This window comes from Protopterus annectens, chromosome 6.part1, assembly GCF_019279795.1.
Source record: "Protopterus annectens isolate FY-2018-M chromosome 6.part1, PAN1.0, whole genome shotgun sequence".
NCBI lineage: Eukaryota > Metazoa > Chordata > Ceratodontiformes > Protopteridae > Protopterus > Protopterus annectens.
The window spans coordinates 175,167,262-175,186,013 of record NC_056738.1 but is presented as its reverse complement, the minus strand read 5'-3'; the positions used below and the strand labels follow the sequence as shown (position 1 = coordinate 175,186,013).

General features: G+C 43.3%; 1 protein-coding gene across 1 annotated transcript in view; it reads left to right on the top strand.

The window, feature by feature from the left end:
- LOC122805450 (angio associated migratory cell protein) overlaps positions 1-15,260 on the top strand; it is a 925,733-nt gene extending 910,473 nt beyond the window's left edge. The window contains exon 11 of the mRNA XM_044075608.1: positions 14,828-15,260. Coding sequence (XP_043931543.1) covers positions 14,828-14,903 — 76 coding nt within the window. The 3' untranslated portion in view covers positions 14,904-15,260. The remainder of the gene's footprint in view (positions 1-14,827) is intronic.
- The last annotated feature ends 3,492 nt before the right edge of the window (positions 15,261-18,752 follow it).

Here is an 18,752-nt window from a genome sequence, read left to right as displayed (position 1 = left end):
AATGTTTCATACTGGTCTCACATATTCTTCCATAAAGATTCATGCCTTGCATATCTCAGCAAAATACAATACACTACCACCTGTGTTTTCACATCACCAGCTAAGACAGTTCCCTGTTTGGATAAAGAATATCAAACCCCCAGAAACCGCCAGTACCCAAATGGGACCTCAATTTCATCTTGGAAAAATTAACTCTACCTCCCTTTTCTTTTCATGCAACTTCAGAAATGCAATTTCTCTCATGGAAAATGGTTTTCCTATTGGCTATCACATCAGCAAGAAGAAGAGGAGAGATACAGGCACTCATGGCAGTGGCTCCTTTTCATTTTCTCAGTGGACAGAGTCTTAAGAACCAACCCTTCATTCATGCCAAAAGTAATTTCCAGGGTGTCTCTAAATCAAGCCATTCACCTGCCTACCTGCACCATCACTTAATTATTAGTTCCAACCACCCCAGCTTGGCTATGGTATTCAACCCATATGTTATGACTGCAGTTGCATTCTTGAAGGACATAGTACAGTTTTGTACCTACCATAAATGTAGCTGTCCAGTAGATATGCAACTGCAGTCGATTTTCAATTTCTCCTACCCCTGGACACTGCATCAGATTCTGCTATTCTCCCTTTTCCTCTAGTGTGGGTACCAATATATGGCCACACGCCACCAGAGCTATAGCCACATCCACAGCTTTCCTAAGAGGAGTGGCTACAAAGGACATTCTAGAGGCTGCTGCATGGAGCTCAGTGCATACATTTACCAAGCACTACAACCTGCCTTTATAAAAGTTTATACCTCCACCCTGGCAGCTCTGCCCCTAGGGCCTCTGCTTCTAACACAGCACAATTACAGGACTGTTCATCAAAACCTGAAAACATTGCATCTGACAGCCTGGAGGCTGCCATAACTCCTTCCAATATCTCTCTTTCCAAAAAAGTTCAAGAGATCTTACTGGAAGCACGCAGACCTTCCACCAGAAAAACCTATTCAGCCAAGTGAAAGAGATTCATCATCTGGAATGCTAACGGGTCAGGATACAACAGTCTTGAGTATACCTCAGATATTGGAATACTTTGCAGAAATGTTTCATACTGGTCTCACATATTCTTCCATAAAGATTCATGCCTCGGCAATCTCAGCAAAATACAATTGTGATCCACCTGTGTTTTCACATCCTTTGCTAAGACGGTTCCTGAGAGGGATAAAGAATATCAAACCCCCCAGGAAACCGCCAGTACCTGCATGGGACCTCAATTTCATCTTGGAAAAATTAACTCTACCTCCCTTTGAACCAGCAGCAACTTCAGAAATGCAATTTCTCTCATGGAAAATGGTTTTCCTATTGGCTATCACATCAGCAAGAAGAGTCTCGGAGATACAGGCACTCATGGCAGTACCTCCTTTTCTCATTTTTCATCAGGACAGAGTCTTAAGAACCAACCCTTCATTCATGCCAAAAGTAATTTCCAGGGTGTCTCTAAATCAAGCCATTCACCTGCCTACTTTCTTCCCCAATCCTCAAAACAGCGGGGAAGCGCTGCTGCATACTTTGGACATACACAGACAACTACGCTACTACTTGGACAGAACTAAGGCCACCAGAAAGCCTGACCAACTGTTTGTAGCCTATGCTGCTGGAGTACAAGGAAAAGCAATCTCCAAACAAACAATTTCCAAATGGATTGGACACTGCATCAGATTCTGCTATTCTTTTCATGGAAAAGGTGTGCCAGCCAATATTAGGCCACACGCCACCAGAGCTATAGCCACATCCACAGCTTTCCTAAGAGGAGTGGCTACAAAGGACATTCTAGAGGCTGCTGCATGGAGCTCCGTGCATACATTTACCAAGCACTACAACCTGGCTTTATACTCCAGATCCCGAGCAGGCTTTGCTTTGGCAGTCCTGCAGGGCATTTTAGCTACACCATCACTTAATTATTAGTTCCAACCACCCCCAGCTTGGCTATGGTATTCAACCCATATGTTATGACTGCAGTTGCATTCTTGAAGGACATAGTACAGTTTTGTACCTACCATAAATGTAGATGTCCAGTAGATATGCAACTGCAGTCGGATTTTCCCACCCTCCTACCCCTCTGCAACCTTCTTTATGGGTCCACTACCCCTTTTCCTCTTAGCTGGGGGTACCTCCTATGGTGCATCTGTTTATTACTGTTGTGCATGTCTGGAATTTTTTATCCATTCACCAAATTTAGCCTTCCTAGGAGGGCACCTGGCATCTGGGGCAAGAAACACTGAAGAAGATGGCGTCGGCCGATGCCTTTATACTCCAGCCGTTCTGACGTCGGAGAGGAGGCGACACCAGCCGATGCCGGACCCAGACTTTGGAATTCGGCCGACCGAGGGCTGCCTGAGGCAGGACAACCCATATGTTATGACTGCAGTTGCATATCTATCGGACATCTACATTTATGGTAGGTACAAAACTGTACTTTTGCAAGTGCCGGTCGGCCGACTCCTGAGATTTTCAAAATTGAATTTCAGAACCGAAGTCTTCAATAAAGCTAAATACCCCGTTGGGGAAACTTTTCCTTGCTCCCGACCGATGTCAGTAAAAGTTAATAATTGTATTTCTTGTGGGAAGCAAATACCTCATAAGGACTTTCACTCTTACTGCATTCCTTGCCTTGGCCCTGATCACGACATTACTAGTTGTCGGTTTTGTGCTAGATTCAATAAACACACTATTAAACGTCAGTTTGATTTTGCTTTACATTATTTTGGACGAAGATTTAATTATATAATGCCGTCGGATCAACCGACCAGAATGTATAAAAAACGCAAAGACAAAGAAAGAGACAGGCATCCGAGGTCCAAAACCGACGACGAAGCCTCTTCTAGGCCAGTCGCCGGTTCTCAGTGAGGTGCTTTCGCAGCCCCTGACACCTGCTACCTCAGAGCCACAGGCCGTAACCGACAGACACGTGTAGGCCCTGAGGCCTGTGGAAACTCAAGGTGTTGGGCCTACGGAAACTATACCCTCATATGGGTCCGGAGCCACTGAGCAGGCACCGGCTTCTGAGGGCGTCTTCAGACCTTCACAGCTTACAATTACGGCTACTACAGCAGCAAAGGCAAAGTCAAAGACAAGGAAACAAGTGCAGCATTCTCCAGAACAGTCATCCATGCCAAAGAAACAGATGCTTAAAATGGCCGAAGACCTTATTACTTTAATCAGGGGTTCCCATCCCCCTCCTGACAAAAGGCCTAGGCAAGACACTGATTATGATTCCTCTAATCGGGTTTCCATTTCCTCTGATTCTTCTTCTGATCAGGGCTATTCTCTCCCTCCTTATGAGGACTCTGATGCTGAAGAGTCCATTCCTTCAGCCTCACCACCTGAGGATTATTCTTTTGGGGAAACCCTGCACACCATGAGGGAGCATTTCCACTGGGAGAGCCAGGATTACTCAGAATCCAAGAAAAGGCTCCGAGATTTCCTTTTATTGCCTCAGCACAGGCCCCTGGCTATTCCCCCCTGTGCTTGATATTGTGGATGATGTTTTTTTTCTGAATCTAGTCTGTCTCCAGATTCTTTATCCCCTACCCCAGTAAAGCCAGACAGGTACTACAGGGTCTCTGACTCTCATAAATTTCTTTACAAAAACCCCGCTACAGACCTAGAAACAATTTCTCAGGGTCCTAAAGGGGTTAAAGCTTCCACTGCCAAAAATCCTGTCCCCTCAGATAGGGATTCCAGAGCTTTGGACAGATGGGGGAAAAAAGTTTACACTTCTGCTACTTTAGCTGTAAGAGCTTTAAACTGTCAGTTACACATGCTTAAATATCAACAGTATGTCATGTCATTGTTAAAGCAGAAAATGGTTACAAATACAGAAAGTCTTGACAGTAAAGAAATGCAGGAATTATTGCATGCAGTTGAACAAGTGGGAAAGCATACTCTGCAATGTGGTTTTGATTCATTAGAGGCTTCTTGTAGAGCCGCAGTTACAGGCTCAGTTATTCAAAGACATGCTTGGTTGAAAGAACAAAGTTTACCTGACCATGTTAAGGTAAAATTATTGGATGCTCCACTACAGCATGATACTTTGTTTGGTGTTAAGGCAGAAGAGGTGTTAAAGAAAATGGAGAATAAAGCAAAGTCAATGCAAACGGTGAAAGATTTCTTACAGATTCAACCACCTAGATTTAGCAGAAACTGGCCTTCAAAAAATTGGTCCTTTCCAATGTCAGACGGGCCACAAAGAGGCAGATACAGACGCCCAAGAGGCATATCTCAGCCCCAAGGCTCCTACAGACCTAAACAATGAGGTGCTTCAGCCCCCAAAGGAGAAGACAAATCACAACCTTATAGGAAACAGTCACAATGACTTCCCTCTGCATATGCCAAGCTCTTACCAGTTGACAACACCCCTAGGGGGAAAGCTAGCACTTTTCTCAAACAATTTGCACATGATCACCCAAGATCAATGAGTGCTGAATATAGTTTCTCAGGGGTACAAGTTCCACTTCCACACGCTTCCAAAACTAAAAGGTATGCCAAACCTGCCACAAAACCAATGGGCAGAGGCACAAAAACAGATTGGTGCTCTTATGGATATGGGAGCTATTCAAAAAGTTCCGCAAGAAGAACAGGGACAAGGATTTTACTCAAGACTTTTCTTAGTACCCAGAAAAGACAAAGCCTGGAGACCAATACTGGACCTGTCAATCTTAAAATACCTTCCTGGATGTTCCAAAATTCAAAATGTTAACACTACAACAACTTCTGCCCATGCTGGGCAAGGAGGCTTGGCTAGTTACTTTGGATCTCAAGGAGGCATGCCTGCACATCCCAATCAGACAATCGTGCAGAAGATACCTCAGATTTATAGCAGGCTCAATGCATTACCAATTCTCTGCACTGCCCTTTAGCTTATCTACTGCGCCCAGGGTCTTCACAAAATGCTTGGCACCAGTAATTGCATTTTGCAGACAAAAAGGAATTCAAATATATCCCTACTTGGACTGCCTTATTCAAGCAGAGAGCAAAGGACATTCTTCTAAAGCACCTGGCGTTTGTAAAAAGATTACTAATTTGCCTAGGGTACACAGTAAACGAAAATAAATCAAAACTAGTGCCCTCTCGAGATAATATTCCTGGGTGCAAGCTTAAATACAACTGCCCAGATGGCTTATCTCATGCCAGACAAACAAAGGCAACTGACTCATTACTTTCAAATGATGGCAAAAAAGACCCAGCTCCCTGCAAGAAAAATTCTGCAGACCCTGGGTTTCATGGCATCCTGCATTCTACTAATTCCATATGCAAAGCTGCATATGAGGAAACTACAGTGGTATCTAAAAAGTGTTTGGACTCAGCATTGTCACAGCCTACAGACAATCATAACCTTGATCCCCTGCCTACAACAGGAGTTTCGATGGTGGTCCCAGGCCTGTCACCACAACAAGGGACAGCCTTTCACCTTACCTACAGCCAGGCAGACAATAACAACGGATTATGCCTGGGGAGCACATATGGCAGGAAAATGTATTCAGGGCACGTGGCTCAAGGAACAAATGCATCTTCACATCAATCAAAAAGAGATGCTAGCTGTACAAAATGCCCTGACAGCCTTCAAGGACCTAATACATCCAGGACAACTATTGATAAAGACGACAATACCACAGTTATGTGGTACATAAACAAGCAAGGGGGCACGCATTCCTACCCCCTATGCAGACAAGCCATGACTTTGTGGAACACAGCACTGACCTACCAGGTACATCTGCAAGCACAATTCCTGCCAGGAACACACAATACACTGGCAGACGAACTAAGCAGAAATCTCAACGGATCCTCACGAATGGAAGCTAAATCCACAAGTGTTCAACATGATAACAAGGGAGTGGAGACGCCTAGACATAGATCTTTTTGCCTCCCCTCACAATTGCTAAATACAGAAATTTTGCACAAGGACTTGTCACTCTCAAGCATGGAAACTGGATGCTCTATCATTCAGCTGGAAAAACCTGACAGTCTGTGCCTTCCCTCCGATGCCTCTTCTCACCAAGGTACTTCTAAAAGTCAGACAAGAGAGGCCAAAAATGATCCTGATTGCACTAGATTGGCCACGCCAGCACTGGTATCCAATCCTAAAGACTTTGTCCCAAGGACCACCTTGGCCTCTTCCTCAAATCCCTCATCTTCTGACACAGCAAAACAATCAGATTCTGCACAGTCAACTCAGAACCTTACTCCTGGCAGCATGGCGGATAATGTAGCCACTCAGACTGCTCCTCTCTCTAAAGCTGTTATGGATGTAATTTTGGAAGCCAGGAGGCCCAGCACTAGGAAATCTTATGCAGAAAAATGGAAGAGATTCTGTGCTTGGAACCAGGCACAAGGGCTCGACCCACCGGTCCCTAATATACCTCAGATTTTGCAATACTTGACTGAGATGTTGGACAAAGGCCTATCTTTTTCATCTATTAAAATCCATGCCTCTGCCATTTCAGCTCATTACAATGCGGATCCTCCTATTTCATAGATTCATAGGTTGGTACTAGGCTATCAGCCCTAGGGCCTATACAAGCCTAGCCAGAACAATTCCCTGGCTATTTTTTCCAACACTATTTACTTCCCTGGACCCCTGTCTAGCAGGGTGACTGACGTGATCCCCGGGGTGAATTTCCTTTCTCCAATCCAATCGTCAAGGTTCCTTTTGAAGAGGACCAAAGAGGCACTCTGCTTGACATGTATGGGCAATCTATTCCAGAGTTTGGGGAGTCTCTGGGTCAGGAACCTATCCCTCCAGCATGTTTTGTTTATTGTGATGACAAGGTTTAGATCCCTGGAGCGTGTGGTTCTGAGGGATTGGGATTTCTTTAAGTGTAGCATGTCCAACAGCTCTGGGTTTGACATGGCCTTGTATGTTAAGCAGACGATATGCGACAGAGTATAGCTCGAGTTTTTTAAGGAGGTCAGCGTAGGGCATCTGCTTTAGGCCTGTGATTCTTTTAGTGAGGTATTTCTGTGGCCTTTCCAGTTGTTGCAGATGTCTTGAGAGGTACATACTAAACGGGGCGTTGTATTCTATAATGGGTCTAATGAGGGATGAGTACAGTGGGACAATGACCTCCTTTTTTCTGGATGAAAAGCCCTTAGTGATGAGGTGTGCCACATAGAAGTATTTCCTGACTGTTGTGGCGATGTGGTTATCGAAGGTGAGACCACTGTCCACCTGTGTCCCTAAGTCTCTTATCACACTTTCGGTGTTTAGTGTACTGCCACCTATATGGTAATTCATGGATACATGTTTTTTCCCAAAGGGGATAACTATACATTTCTTGGCATTGAGCTTGAGCCCATGGCTCTGGCACCAAGCATCTGTTTCTGTAAGGCCCTTTTGTAGCGTGTCCACATCATTTGGGGATTCAATAATGGCTCACAGTTTGCAGTCATCTGCGAACTTTGTTATCCAGAGTCTCTTAGTGTTGGCCTGTACTTCAGAGAAGTAGATGCCAAACAAGAGCGGTCCCAGGACTGAACCCTGAGGTACTCCACTTGTCACTTGTCTGGAGCTGGATTTGGAGTCGGCTACTTTTACAGTGTGGGTTCTATCAGTAAGCCAGTTAGCAACCCATTGGGTGACGTAGGGATTAATGCCCAGCTTAGTAAGTTTATCTATGATTCCAGAGTGGGGGTGGTGTCAAAGGCCTTGGCAAAGTCTAGATAAGCTGTGTGGACCACCTTACCCTTGTCCATAGCTCTGGAGACTGATTCGAAGAAATCAGTCCGGTTCAGGAGACAAGATCGGCCCTTCACAAACCCAAACTGGGTGGGGTCCAGTGTTTGAAGGTTGCCAATGTCTTTGTTTATAAGTTCCATGATAATACACTCCATGGCCTTGCAGATAAGGTTTGTCAGACTGATGGGACGGTAGTTTCCAGGATCCAAGGTGGATCCCCCCTTGTGGAGTGGGATAACTGTAGCTCTGCGCCCCTCAGTGGGCACAAAACCTGAGGTGAGGCTATGATTAAACATGACACTTGGGTGAGGTGCCAGTTCATATTGTAGTTCATGTAGTACACAGCCCGGGATGTCATCTGGTCCCATGGATGCTGTATTCTTAGCTTTGGAGAGTGCGTTTTTTACCTGTGTGGCCATTATTACCGGAATTTGGCAATCTTCCGGTATTGAGATGGGCCATTTAGGGGGTGAGAGGGGGGGTGAAGTTGGCACTGAATCTATCTGCCAGGATATTGGCAATATCCTTGGGATCAGTATATTTAATGTCATTCTGTTTTAGCTCAGAGCAGATCTGAGCATTGCCATTTAGATTCTTGACATAGTTATAGAATGCCTTGTGGTTGTCTTTGGAATCTTTGGCATCCTCTACTACGACAGTACCTCAGAGGGGCAAAGAATATAAGACCCCCTAGAAGAGCACCAGTACCTACTTGGGACCTCAATTTTGTTTTAGAAAAACTAACACTGCCTCCATTTGAACCAGCCAGCACAGCTGATCTTAAATTCCTGTCATGGAAAACTGCTCTGCTCCTAGCAATAACTTCAGCAAGAAGAGCCTCAGAGTTGCAGGCATTGATGGCTGTAGAACCTTTCTTCATTTTTCATCAAGACAGGGTTTCTCTTAGAACAAACTCAAAATTCATGCCAAAAGTGGTCTCCAGTGTGGCCTTAAACCAAACCATTAATTTGCCTACTTTCTACCCAAATCCCCAGAATAAAGGGGAAAGACTTCTGCACGCTTTGGATATACACAGGCAGCTACGTTTTTACTTGGACAAAACAAAAGCTTTCAGAAAAACTGAGCAACTGTTTGTAGCATATGCTGCAGGGTCACAAGGAAAGCCTATTAGAAAGCAGACAATCTCCAAATGAATAGGACACTGCATCTGCTTCTGTTATGCACAACATGGCAAATCTGTGCCTCAGGGCATTAGGCCTCATTCTACCAGAGCAGCAGCCACTTCAGCATCTTTCCTCAGAGGGGTACCAACCAAAGACATATTAAAAGCTGCAACCTGGAGCTCAGTGCACACTTTTACCAAGCACTGCCACCTACCTCTCTACTCCAAATTCAGAGCAGGCTTTGCCACCGCAGTTCTGCAGGGCTTGTTAGCCTTGCCAAATCCAATCTAGACCCAGCCACCCAACCTCAGCTTTGGGATTCTACCCAGCTGCAATGACTGCAACAGTGAAACACTATGAACATAGTACAGTTGTGTACCTACCATAAATGTAGATGTTCAAGTGTATTCACTGTTGCAGTCCAGGTTACCCACCCACCCACCATCCCCCTCTTTGCTGGGACTATTCTGTACTTCTCAACTCTATACCTATGTGGTGTATTTGCTTGTAGATTCAAGAAATGTTTATAGTAATATATGCATGGTTGTTTGGCATATTTATATCTTTTCAGCCTTCCTATCTGGGGGCACCTGACATCTGGGGCAAGAAAATGGCGTTGTGGCAACTTTTATACCCCTGGCGCACGGACATCAGGGAAGAGGCGAAAGCAACAGACGCTGACCAAGACTTTGGAACTCGGGCCGACTGCGGGTCGCCTGCCAGCAGGATAACCCAACTGTAATGACTGCAACAGTGAATACACTCGGACATCTACATTTATGGTAGGTACACAACTGTACTTTCCTTCTGCTTTTGAGGCACAGATTACCTGTCAGCCAGGAAAGGTTGAGTCACATATATATATATATATATATGTGTGTGTGTGTGTGTGTGTGTGTGTGTGTGTGTGTGTGTGTGTATATATATATGTGTGTGTGTATATATATATATATATATATATATATATATATATATATATATATATATATATATATATATATATATATATATATATATATATATATATATATATATATATATAAATGGATATATATATAGGTATATACATATATATGGATATAGATATATATGTATATATATATATATATATATATATATATATATATATATATATATATATATATATATATATATATATATATATAGATATATATATATGTATATATATATATATTTATATTTATCGATATTTATCTATATATATATATATATATATATATATATGTATATATATATATATATATATATATAGATATATATATATATATAGATATATCCATCCATATATATATATATATATATATATATATATATATATATATATATATATATATATATATATATATATATATATATATATATATATATATATATATATATATATGATAGATATAGATAGATATATGCATAGTTTCTTGTTTTTCTGCTACAGATCTGAAAAATGAAGGATCATGGATGTAATGCATTAAAGGGAGCAGCTGAAGCTTGGGAAATTTAAGGTCAGTGGCAAGCTGACTGATGAGCTGGCAGGGATCAGTCCTCATGGTCAGGAAGGTGAACTATAAAAATGCAGCTTTTTTGTTGTGGTAATAACATAACTTTCAGTCACTGTCACTTTATATGTAGCATTTGCCAAAAACTACATTTAGAACATGTATGAAATTTATAGTAGTTCTGTTTATAGAGAAGGTTTCATGTAGTGTCTGGACTATGCAGTAAAGGAGTTTTTGTACGTAAAAGTAAAAAATACCAAAAATAATTTTGGAGACATTCAAGAGGGAAAATGGGAAAAATCTGTGTTACCCCCCCCCCCCCTTGAAAAAGAGTCATTAAGGAGAGAAGAAACACTTATTGTGGAGGACTAACAGGAGAAATGAGGGACTCGTAGTAGAGAAAATAATTAAAAATAAAAAGTCCTTGGGAAACCAGAATGTCAAGACCAATTAAAGTAACCATGTATATGTTCACGTCTACCAGAGAAAATGTATTCAAACATCATATGGAATTTATGATTCCACACTGTATGTGTGTGTATGTATGTACCATACCTCTGAAAAGTCCAGAATTTTACAAAATGTCTCTGAGCTTGTCTCAAACTTTTTCTCTGCCCCTGTATAACAAATCTGGTAAATCACTGAAGGTTATAGTCACTAATTCCAGACATTAGAGTTTTATATTTTTAGTGTGCAGTTTTTTGCAGAACCTGTTATTTTATGAAATTCTTAAAGGAATTTGAGTAATATCTAATAGTCGGCCATTACTTTGGGCCTTTGTCCCCGCATTTCTTTTGGATTTCTCCAGAATTCTTGAACAAAGAAGTTGAGAGGTATGTTATATACTTGCATAGGATCATAGGAAGCTACTAGGCTAATGGCCCTAGGACACTTGCAAGCCTAGCCAAGTTCTACTGTTATTTCCATGGTCAGCACTTAATGCCCATGTCCAAGAGGGACACAGGTGGAACCATCAGGATGAATTTACGGTTCACCGTTCAGTTGTCCAGATTGCGCTTGAACAAGGCAAATGAGGTGCTCTGTTTGACATGAAGTGGGAGTCTGTTCCAAAGGTGTGGTAACCTCTGTGAGATGCATCTGTCCCTCCAGCAGGTTCTATTAATGTTGCATACCAGGTTAAGGTCTTTAGAGTGAGTAACCTGTATACCATTTTACTTGCAGATGTGCAGCATTTCCAATAAAGCAGAGTCAGAGATTGCTTTATATGCAAGGCAGAGATCGCCTCTGAGTAGTCTGTATGAAACAATAAAGTGACAATGATTTCAGACGATCTACATAGGATAGATGCAGAAGACCTTGAATTTCCCTTGTGAGGAACCTTTGTGGTTTTTCCAATTGCTGCAGGTGCTTGGAAAGGTACATACCAAAAGTGCTGATGTACTCAATTATTGGCCTGATGAGGGAAGAGTACAGGGAGGTTATAACTTCTTCTTTTTTTCTGGAGGCAGTGCCCTTATTTATATGAGCAAGATAGAATGCCCTTTTTACCACTGTGAAGACTTTGGTGATCAAAGGTAAGATTGATGTCAACTTGTGTGCCCAGGTCTCTCACAACTGAGTGCAGATTTAGGGTGTTGCTGTTGATGTGGTAGTTAGCAGGAACATCACTCGCTCTTACTATAAAAGGAATGGTGATCCGTTTTTTTGTATCGAGTTTAAGGCCATGACTTTGGCAGCAATCATTTGTTTGTCTAAGACCCTGTTGTAGGATGTTGACATCATGTGGAGATTCTGTGACCGTCCCCAGTTTGCAGTCATTAGAAAAGTTTGTCAGCCACAGACTTTCAGTTTTTGCTTCTACTTCGGAAAAATAGATTCTAAACAGTAGAAGTCCCAGGACTGATCCCTGTGGAACACCACTGGTTACAGATCTGCTGTTGGAGGTGGAGTCCCCTATTGTGACTGTGTTCTTTCAGTGAGACAGTTAGCGACCCATCTGACGATGTAAGGGTTGATACTTAGATGGGCGAGTTTGTCAATGATGCCTGAGGTGGGGGATAGTGTCAAATGCCTTGGCTAAGTCTACGTAGGCTGTATGTACAGATTTACCTTTGTCCATGGCCTTGGTGATTGTCTCGAAGAAGTTAACCAGGTTTAATGGGCATGATCTTTTTTTTGAGAAATCCAAACTGAGTAGGGTCAAGTGTTTAAAGATTACCTATATCTTTTTTGGTAAGGTCCATGATGATTCGCTCCATGGCCGTGCAGATAAGGCTAATTAGACTAATAGATCTATAGTTCCCGAGGTCAGTGGAAGCACCACCTTTCTGCAAGGGAATAATGGAGGGTGTTTTCCATTCAGCTGAGACGAAGCCGGTGCTTAGCCTATGATTGAAAAGAGTACCCAGTGGTGCTGCTATTTCTTGTTGGAGCCCATGTAGGACGCAGCCTGGGATATTATCAGGTCCCAGAGACGCTATGTTTTTGATATGTTTTTGACCATAGAGAGGGCATTTACAACCTGCTCTTTTGAAATACAAGGTGGGGGACAGATGGTAAGGATGTCACAGGGTACATGTGATGAGGACAGGGGAGAGAAGTTTTCACAGAACCTGACTGCCAACAAGTTAGTTATGTCCATAGGTTCAGTATATGTGGTATTATTGACTACCAGTTCGGCACAAATTTGGGCCTTTCCTTTTAGGTTACAGATGTAACTAAAGAGCACCTTATGGGTTGTCCTTAAGTTGAGGAAGCTACTTTGGATACATAGTTTGCTTTGGAGGACTTTCCAAGAAGTCTTATTTGCTTGTTGAGACTGAGGAGGTAGTGTTTCCAGTTTGGGGCTTGGTCCCTCTTACTCTTAGACAATTTCTTCCTCTTATTGTGAAGCCTGTTAATGGCAGTTGTCCACCAGGCAGGTTTGCTGTTCCTTGAGAAGCTTGTTTTAGGCCGATCAAGTATGGTTGAGTCAGTGCAGTTATACTGGTGTTTTTATAAAGTACTGGTGTAGAACTCTGCATAGTTGCCAATTCCATCTGGGGGGGGGGTGCAGTGAAGCTGTTTATATCAACATCTTTATCTGAGTTTTACCATTTATTCAGTGTGTTTGTATACTGTAGTCTTTTTAACATTATTCACACTGTCTTCTCGTTGTCATCCCTTCTCATAGTCCCGAGAGATGCTAGTAGAGTAAAACAAATGACAACCCATAACAGAGAAAGAGGGAGATTTGACAGCTGCATAACTAATCTTTAAAAGTAGTGTATCACAGAGAAGGTGGTGGACTCTAGAATGCATTGTCAGAAACTTAACAGTGGCACAGTGCTGTACAAAGTCACCTGGGAATGATGCAAGGATGGACTGGCAGTAGAGGCAACTGCAACAGTGTGCTCGGCTTGGAAGATTGTAAATGTTCTTTGTGTTTCATTGTTGCAGTCCTGACTTGTGGGATTTCCTGCTGTGGAAGCCCTTGGCCAACCCGAATACAAGAGTAAAAAATTTCCCTCCTCCTAAGGCTGGCAGATGTCCCATCCTGATATTTGTATGCTTAGGTACAAAGGGAGCCTACTGACACCATGACATCAGTCTTTTCTTGTTGTCGGAACCTGAAACAATGTTTCAGTGCGTCTGTCGGCCCATCCGCACCAGAGAGAAATTGGCTAAAGCTAAGCACTCCATTGGGGAATTATTTTTTTCTTGCTTTAACCCATGTCAGATAAGGTTAACAACTGTCTGCACTGTGGTAAACAAATCCCACATACTGAGACTTTCATATGTTGTGTGTCACCTACCTAGTCCTGAATCACAATGTTCCTAATTGCTTTTTTTGTCCCTGTTTCAGTTCTAGGACTCTCTGGCATAGGGCTGAAATCTTAGCTATACATCTTAGTCTGTCATCTACCTTACATCATCCAGTGGCGTTGCCAGTTGTTCCAAGGTTGAGCTCCGTAAGTGTAGGAAGGACAAGGATAAAAGGCCAAAGATTAGGGCCTCAGTTGACAAACATTCACCATCTGCCAGTCCACCAAGGATCATTATCACTGAGGAAGGCGAGGTGCTTTTGCAGCACCATTCCGCGATTGCACTGGTGGCACAGGCCTTTGTCAAGATCTGTACAGAATCTGACATGTCGTCACATCCCTCCGCTTCTGCACAGGCCCTTGGCTTTCAGTTCATCAGTTGGATCCAGAGTTGCTCAGCAGACCTCTGCTTCTGACAAGTGATCTTTTACCGGCGACATTCCTTAGAGGTGTCAGCCTGCATGGTTCACAAATTCATGTTCGAGATATTCAGCTTGGAGAAATTATTAGTTTTTTAAAGTTCTGGTGTCGGGGTTAGTTGAAGAAGTGATACAGTAATATACAATTTGTGGGTACGTGTAGTACAGGTTTATGTGTAAATGATAAGGAGAGCAGTGCCATGTTTTCACAGTTTTTTCAACCTTTATATAGTAGTATTATTTGACCACAATTTCGGTTTTGATTAATAAGTTTTTATATTTTATCTTCTCAGGGAAGCCTCTGTCATGGTGACAGCAGCTGGCGATGGCAAAGCCAAAGTGTTCTGCCTTCAGCGACCAGATCGTTAAGATGAGAGAGATGGACGCCGTCTTCACTTAGAATAACTAACTGGTGCACCTCAGACTGGAAATGTTTGTATCACTATTGCAGATATGCCCAGGAATATAGGAAACTGTGGTGCTGGAGTCTGGACAGTGCCTTCACACTGAGACAGCATTATGTCTTGAAACAAAAGGCATGACTGCAGTATGCAAACTGTGGGTTCTGTATTAGTATGCACTCAGGAAATTTTTACCTGGACAATCAGAACAATTTTTGACCAGTTGTTTGACTGATGCATCAGCACTGTGTATGTTTAACCAGCAGGACATTTTCTAAACATGTCATGCTGTTTGAATAAAGCTTAATTTTAGATGTTTTTCAAATGGTTGTGGGACGCAGCAGTAAATGCTTCCTTGCTGTTAAAACTTCCTAATGTGAATGTGCTTTCTAAGGACATGCTTGTTTTCCCCTGGAATATTTTTGTTTTTCTGAGTGTTTTTCTGTCTTTGTGTACTTCTTTTGAAGCATTTTTCATGGAATGCAGAGATAGTTCAACACAACTATAGATATTTTTTTGTTTGTTTTTTGAATGTAAAAATAGTTAAACACAACTGTAGATATAACATTTTACGTAGAATGTAAGGATAGATGTCCTTCTATTCCTATGTTGCAGTATTCTAGCTGTGGGATTTCCTGCCCTCAGGCAACTCGTACGTTGGCTCCTATACAAAAGCTTCAGCTTCGCTGTTTCAGCTGTATGTGATGTCACACATAAGGCCATAAACTAGGGGCCTTAAATGTGACGTCTGCACGCACAATCTTCAGAGCTTTTCAGTCGCAGACCGACGCATTGTGTGTTCGCTCCTTCTCATGAGACATCTCACTAAAGCTAAGTATAACCCGTTGGGTTTTGAATTTTTCATATCCAATTGTTTTTGCTTAGGCTTGGTTTGTTGTAGCAATTTATAGCCGATGTCAGGTAAAAAGGGTAAATGCCAATGCGGGTGCCAGATACCCCATAAAGACACCCATGATAGGTGTGTTTTTTGCTTAGGCCGAGAGCACGACCATTCCGCTTGCTCCATTTGTCAGTTTGTGCCGAAGACCCTATGCAGGCGTCTGGCCGCACTAAACCTCTACTTAGAAAACCAGTGCCTTAAGCGGTTATCCCTAAGAATAGATCCCGCCTCGGAGGCCGCGTCAGAACCTTCACGTAAGAAGCCCAAGCTTCCTAGGCCTTTTTCGACTGCTGCTCCAATACCGGACGCCTCACCAGCTGCCGATTTAGGAGCTGGGGGGTGCCCGGCGGAACCGTTGACTTCAGTGACGACCTTTGGGGAAGCTGTTGCTCAGCCTACGACTGACATGTCCTTGGAGCCTATCCAGACCTGACTACCATCTAGGTCGAGGGAGGGGGAACCAGTTTCTATGGTTCCTCTGACAGGATCCAGACGTCTGATACGGTTCCTACTAAACCTGATTCCAGGCCGGTTCTTACATCCACTCTGGATAAAAAGAAACAGAAAACCAAGCATGCCCCCTCCACTGCAGAAGGTCTACCGGATTGGCAGTCCTTCGCTTCTTCCTTGTTGCAGACCTTTATGGCCCTTAGGCCTTAAGCCTCATCCCCCACTACTCTGCCTTTGCTCAGCCGTAGGCCTGCTTCAGCCTCCCCCCCCCATGACATTTCAGGTTGGGGAAGAAGAGCATGATACTTCCTTTTCCTCCTCAGAGGACTCCGTGTCTTACACCTCCCAAATTGCTTCTCCCCAGGAGTATTATTCTCCTGATGAGGAATCTATTGAGGGGGATTCTCCCCCTGAGGATATTACTTTTGGTGAGACCATCACCAAGATGAAAGACCATTTCAGATGGGATACTTCAGAAATGACTGACACCCGAAAGAGGTATTTTGAGCTTCTTCAACTTGAATCCCCCTCCCCATCTGCTGTTCCTCCAGTTCTGCCTGTATATTTGGATGCCTTTAATTCTGCATCTAAGGCCCCATACTTGCAGCCACCTGCCCCCAAGCACCCAGATCGCTTCTACAAGGTGCTTGAAGAGCAGGAATTCTTAGTCAAACCACCCTTGCCAGACCCAACAGTGATTGCCACCTACCCTGATAAGCAATCCGGGCTCCTTCCCTCCGCCTCACTCCTATCTACTGATAAAGACAGCAAATCTATGGATAGGATTGGTAAGAAGATATACACCTTTTCCACATTGGCTTTCAGAGCCATTAACTATCAGACTCACATGACTAAATATGCTCTGGACTTGGTCTCTCAATCCTCCTCCATACTGGCTTCTATCCCTGACAGCCCCATTAAGGCTAACATCTCCTCCAAACTTTCTCTGGCTACACACATAGCCAAACACTCGATTAGATGCAGCTGTGATGCTGCAGAAGCATCTGCTCACTCTGCAACATCTGCTTTTGTCCTCAGGAGATACTCCTGGCTGAGACTTCAGAATCTCCCAGAAGACGTCAAGTCAAAGATCTTTGATGTCCTCCCTGGATCACAATTTCCTTTTGGAAAACAATCTGCAATTCTCTTTAAGAATCTGCAAGAAAAAAGTAAGGAATTGCAGGACATAGAACATTTACTAGTGTTCCCCATTCCCAAGTACTACAGAAACTACCCTGCTGAAGCCATCTTTGTAAGGCAAAACCCTAATAAGGTGGGTACTTCCTCTTCCAGATCTAGAAGAGGTGCAAGAAGACCCACCACGTCCAGATTTGCTGCCCTGCATCCTCAGTCCAGACAACCTTATAAGGACAGAGGAGGCCCCAACAATGCACGACTGCCTTGCCCACCTTCCACTCTCAGCACGCCTTCCCCACTGCCTCCCCTTCTGGCAAAGCATAACCTCGGACCAATGGGTACTATCCATTATCCAAAAAGGATATTTCCTCTCCTGGAAAGAAAAAAACACCCACACCCCCCCCCCAAAAAAAAAAATAGCTACATCTCCTTCCACAGGTTCTGACAGACCTGCTGAAGCTGGGTACCATAAAACCTGTTCCCTCAGGATAGGAAGGAAAAGGTTTCTACTCCCGTTTCTTCTTTGTTCCCAAGAAAGACTACCCTTGGAGACCCATCTTAGACCTCTTTCCTAAATATTCACCTTCTGGTGCCCACCTTCAAAATGCTGTCATTTCCCACTCTGCTACCTCTCATACCAGCCAAGGCTTTATATGGCCACCTTGGATGTAAAAGAGGCCTACCTACACATACCCATCAGGACTTCCCACAGAAGATTTGTTCATTTCTCTGGGCCCTCCTTTCATTTCCAATTTACTGCTTTGCCCTTTGGTTTTTCCACTGCCTCTCAAGTGTTCACAAAATGACTGGCCCCGACCATTGCCTTCTGCAGAACTCTGGGAATTCAGATTTACCCCTAGCTGGATGACATCCTAATACTGGCAGATTCAAAAGATACCCTCTCAGATCATCTGCACTTCACCATGTCCCTTCTGCAGAATCTAGGGTTCACCCTTAACCTTCCAAAGTCCTCCTTGAACCCAGACCAGGACAAGATTTTTCTGGGTTGCAGAATCCAAACTGACAGAATGAAGGCGTTTCTCCCACAGGACAAGGTACTATCCCTGACCTCCCACTTCAAGGAGATCCTATACTCTCAGATAGTAACTGCAAGGAAATTCCTTTGGCTCCTGGCCTTAATGGCAGCAACCATCCCTATGCTACCACTGGCCAGAATACATATGAGCAAGCTACAGTGGTACCTCAAAAACATTTAGTCCCAGCACCTGAATCACTTGGAACAAGTAATTCCCCTCCTCCCCTGTCTAAAGGAAGAAATCAGCTGGTGGATCCAGCAAGTCCAGCTAAACCCAGGACTTCCACTTCAGC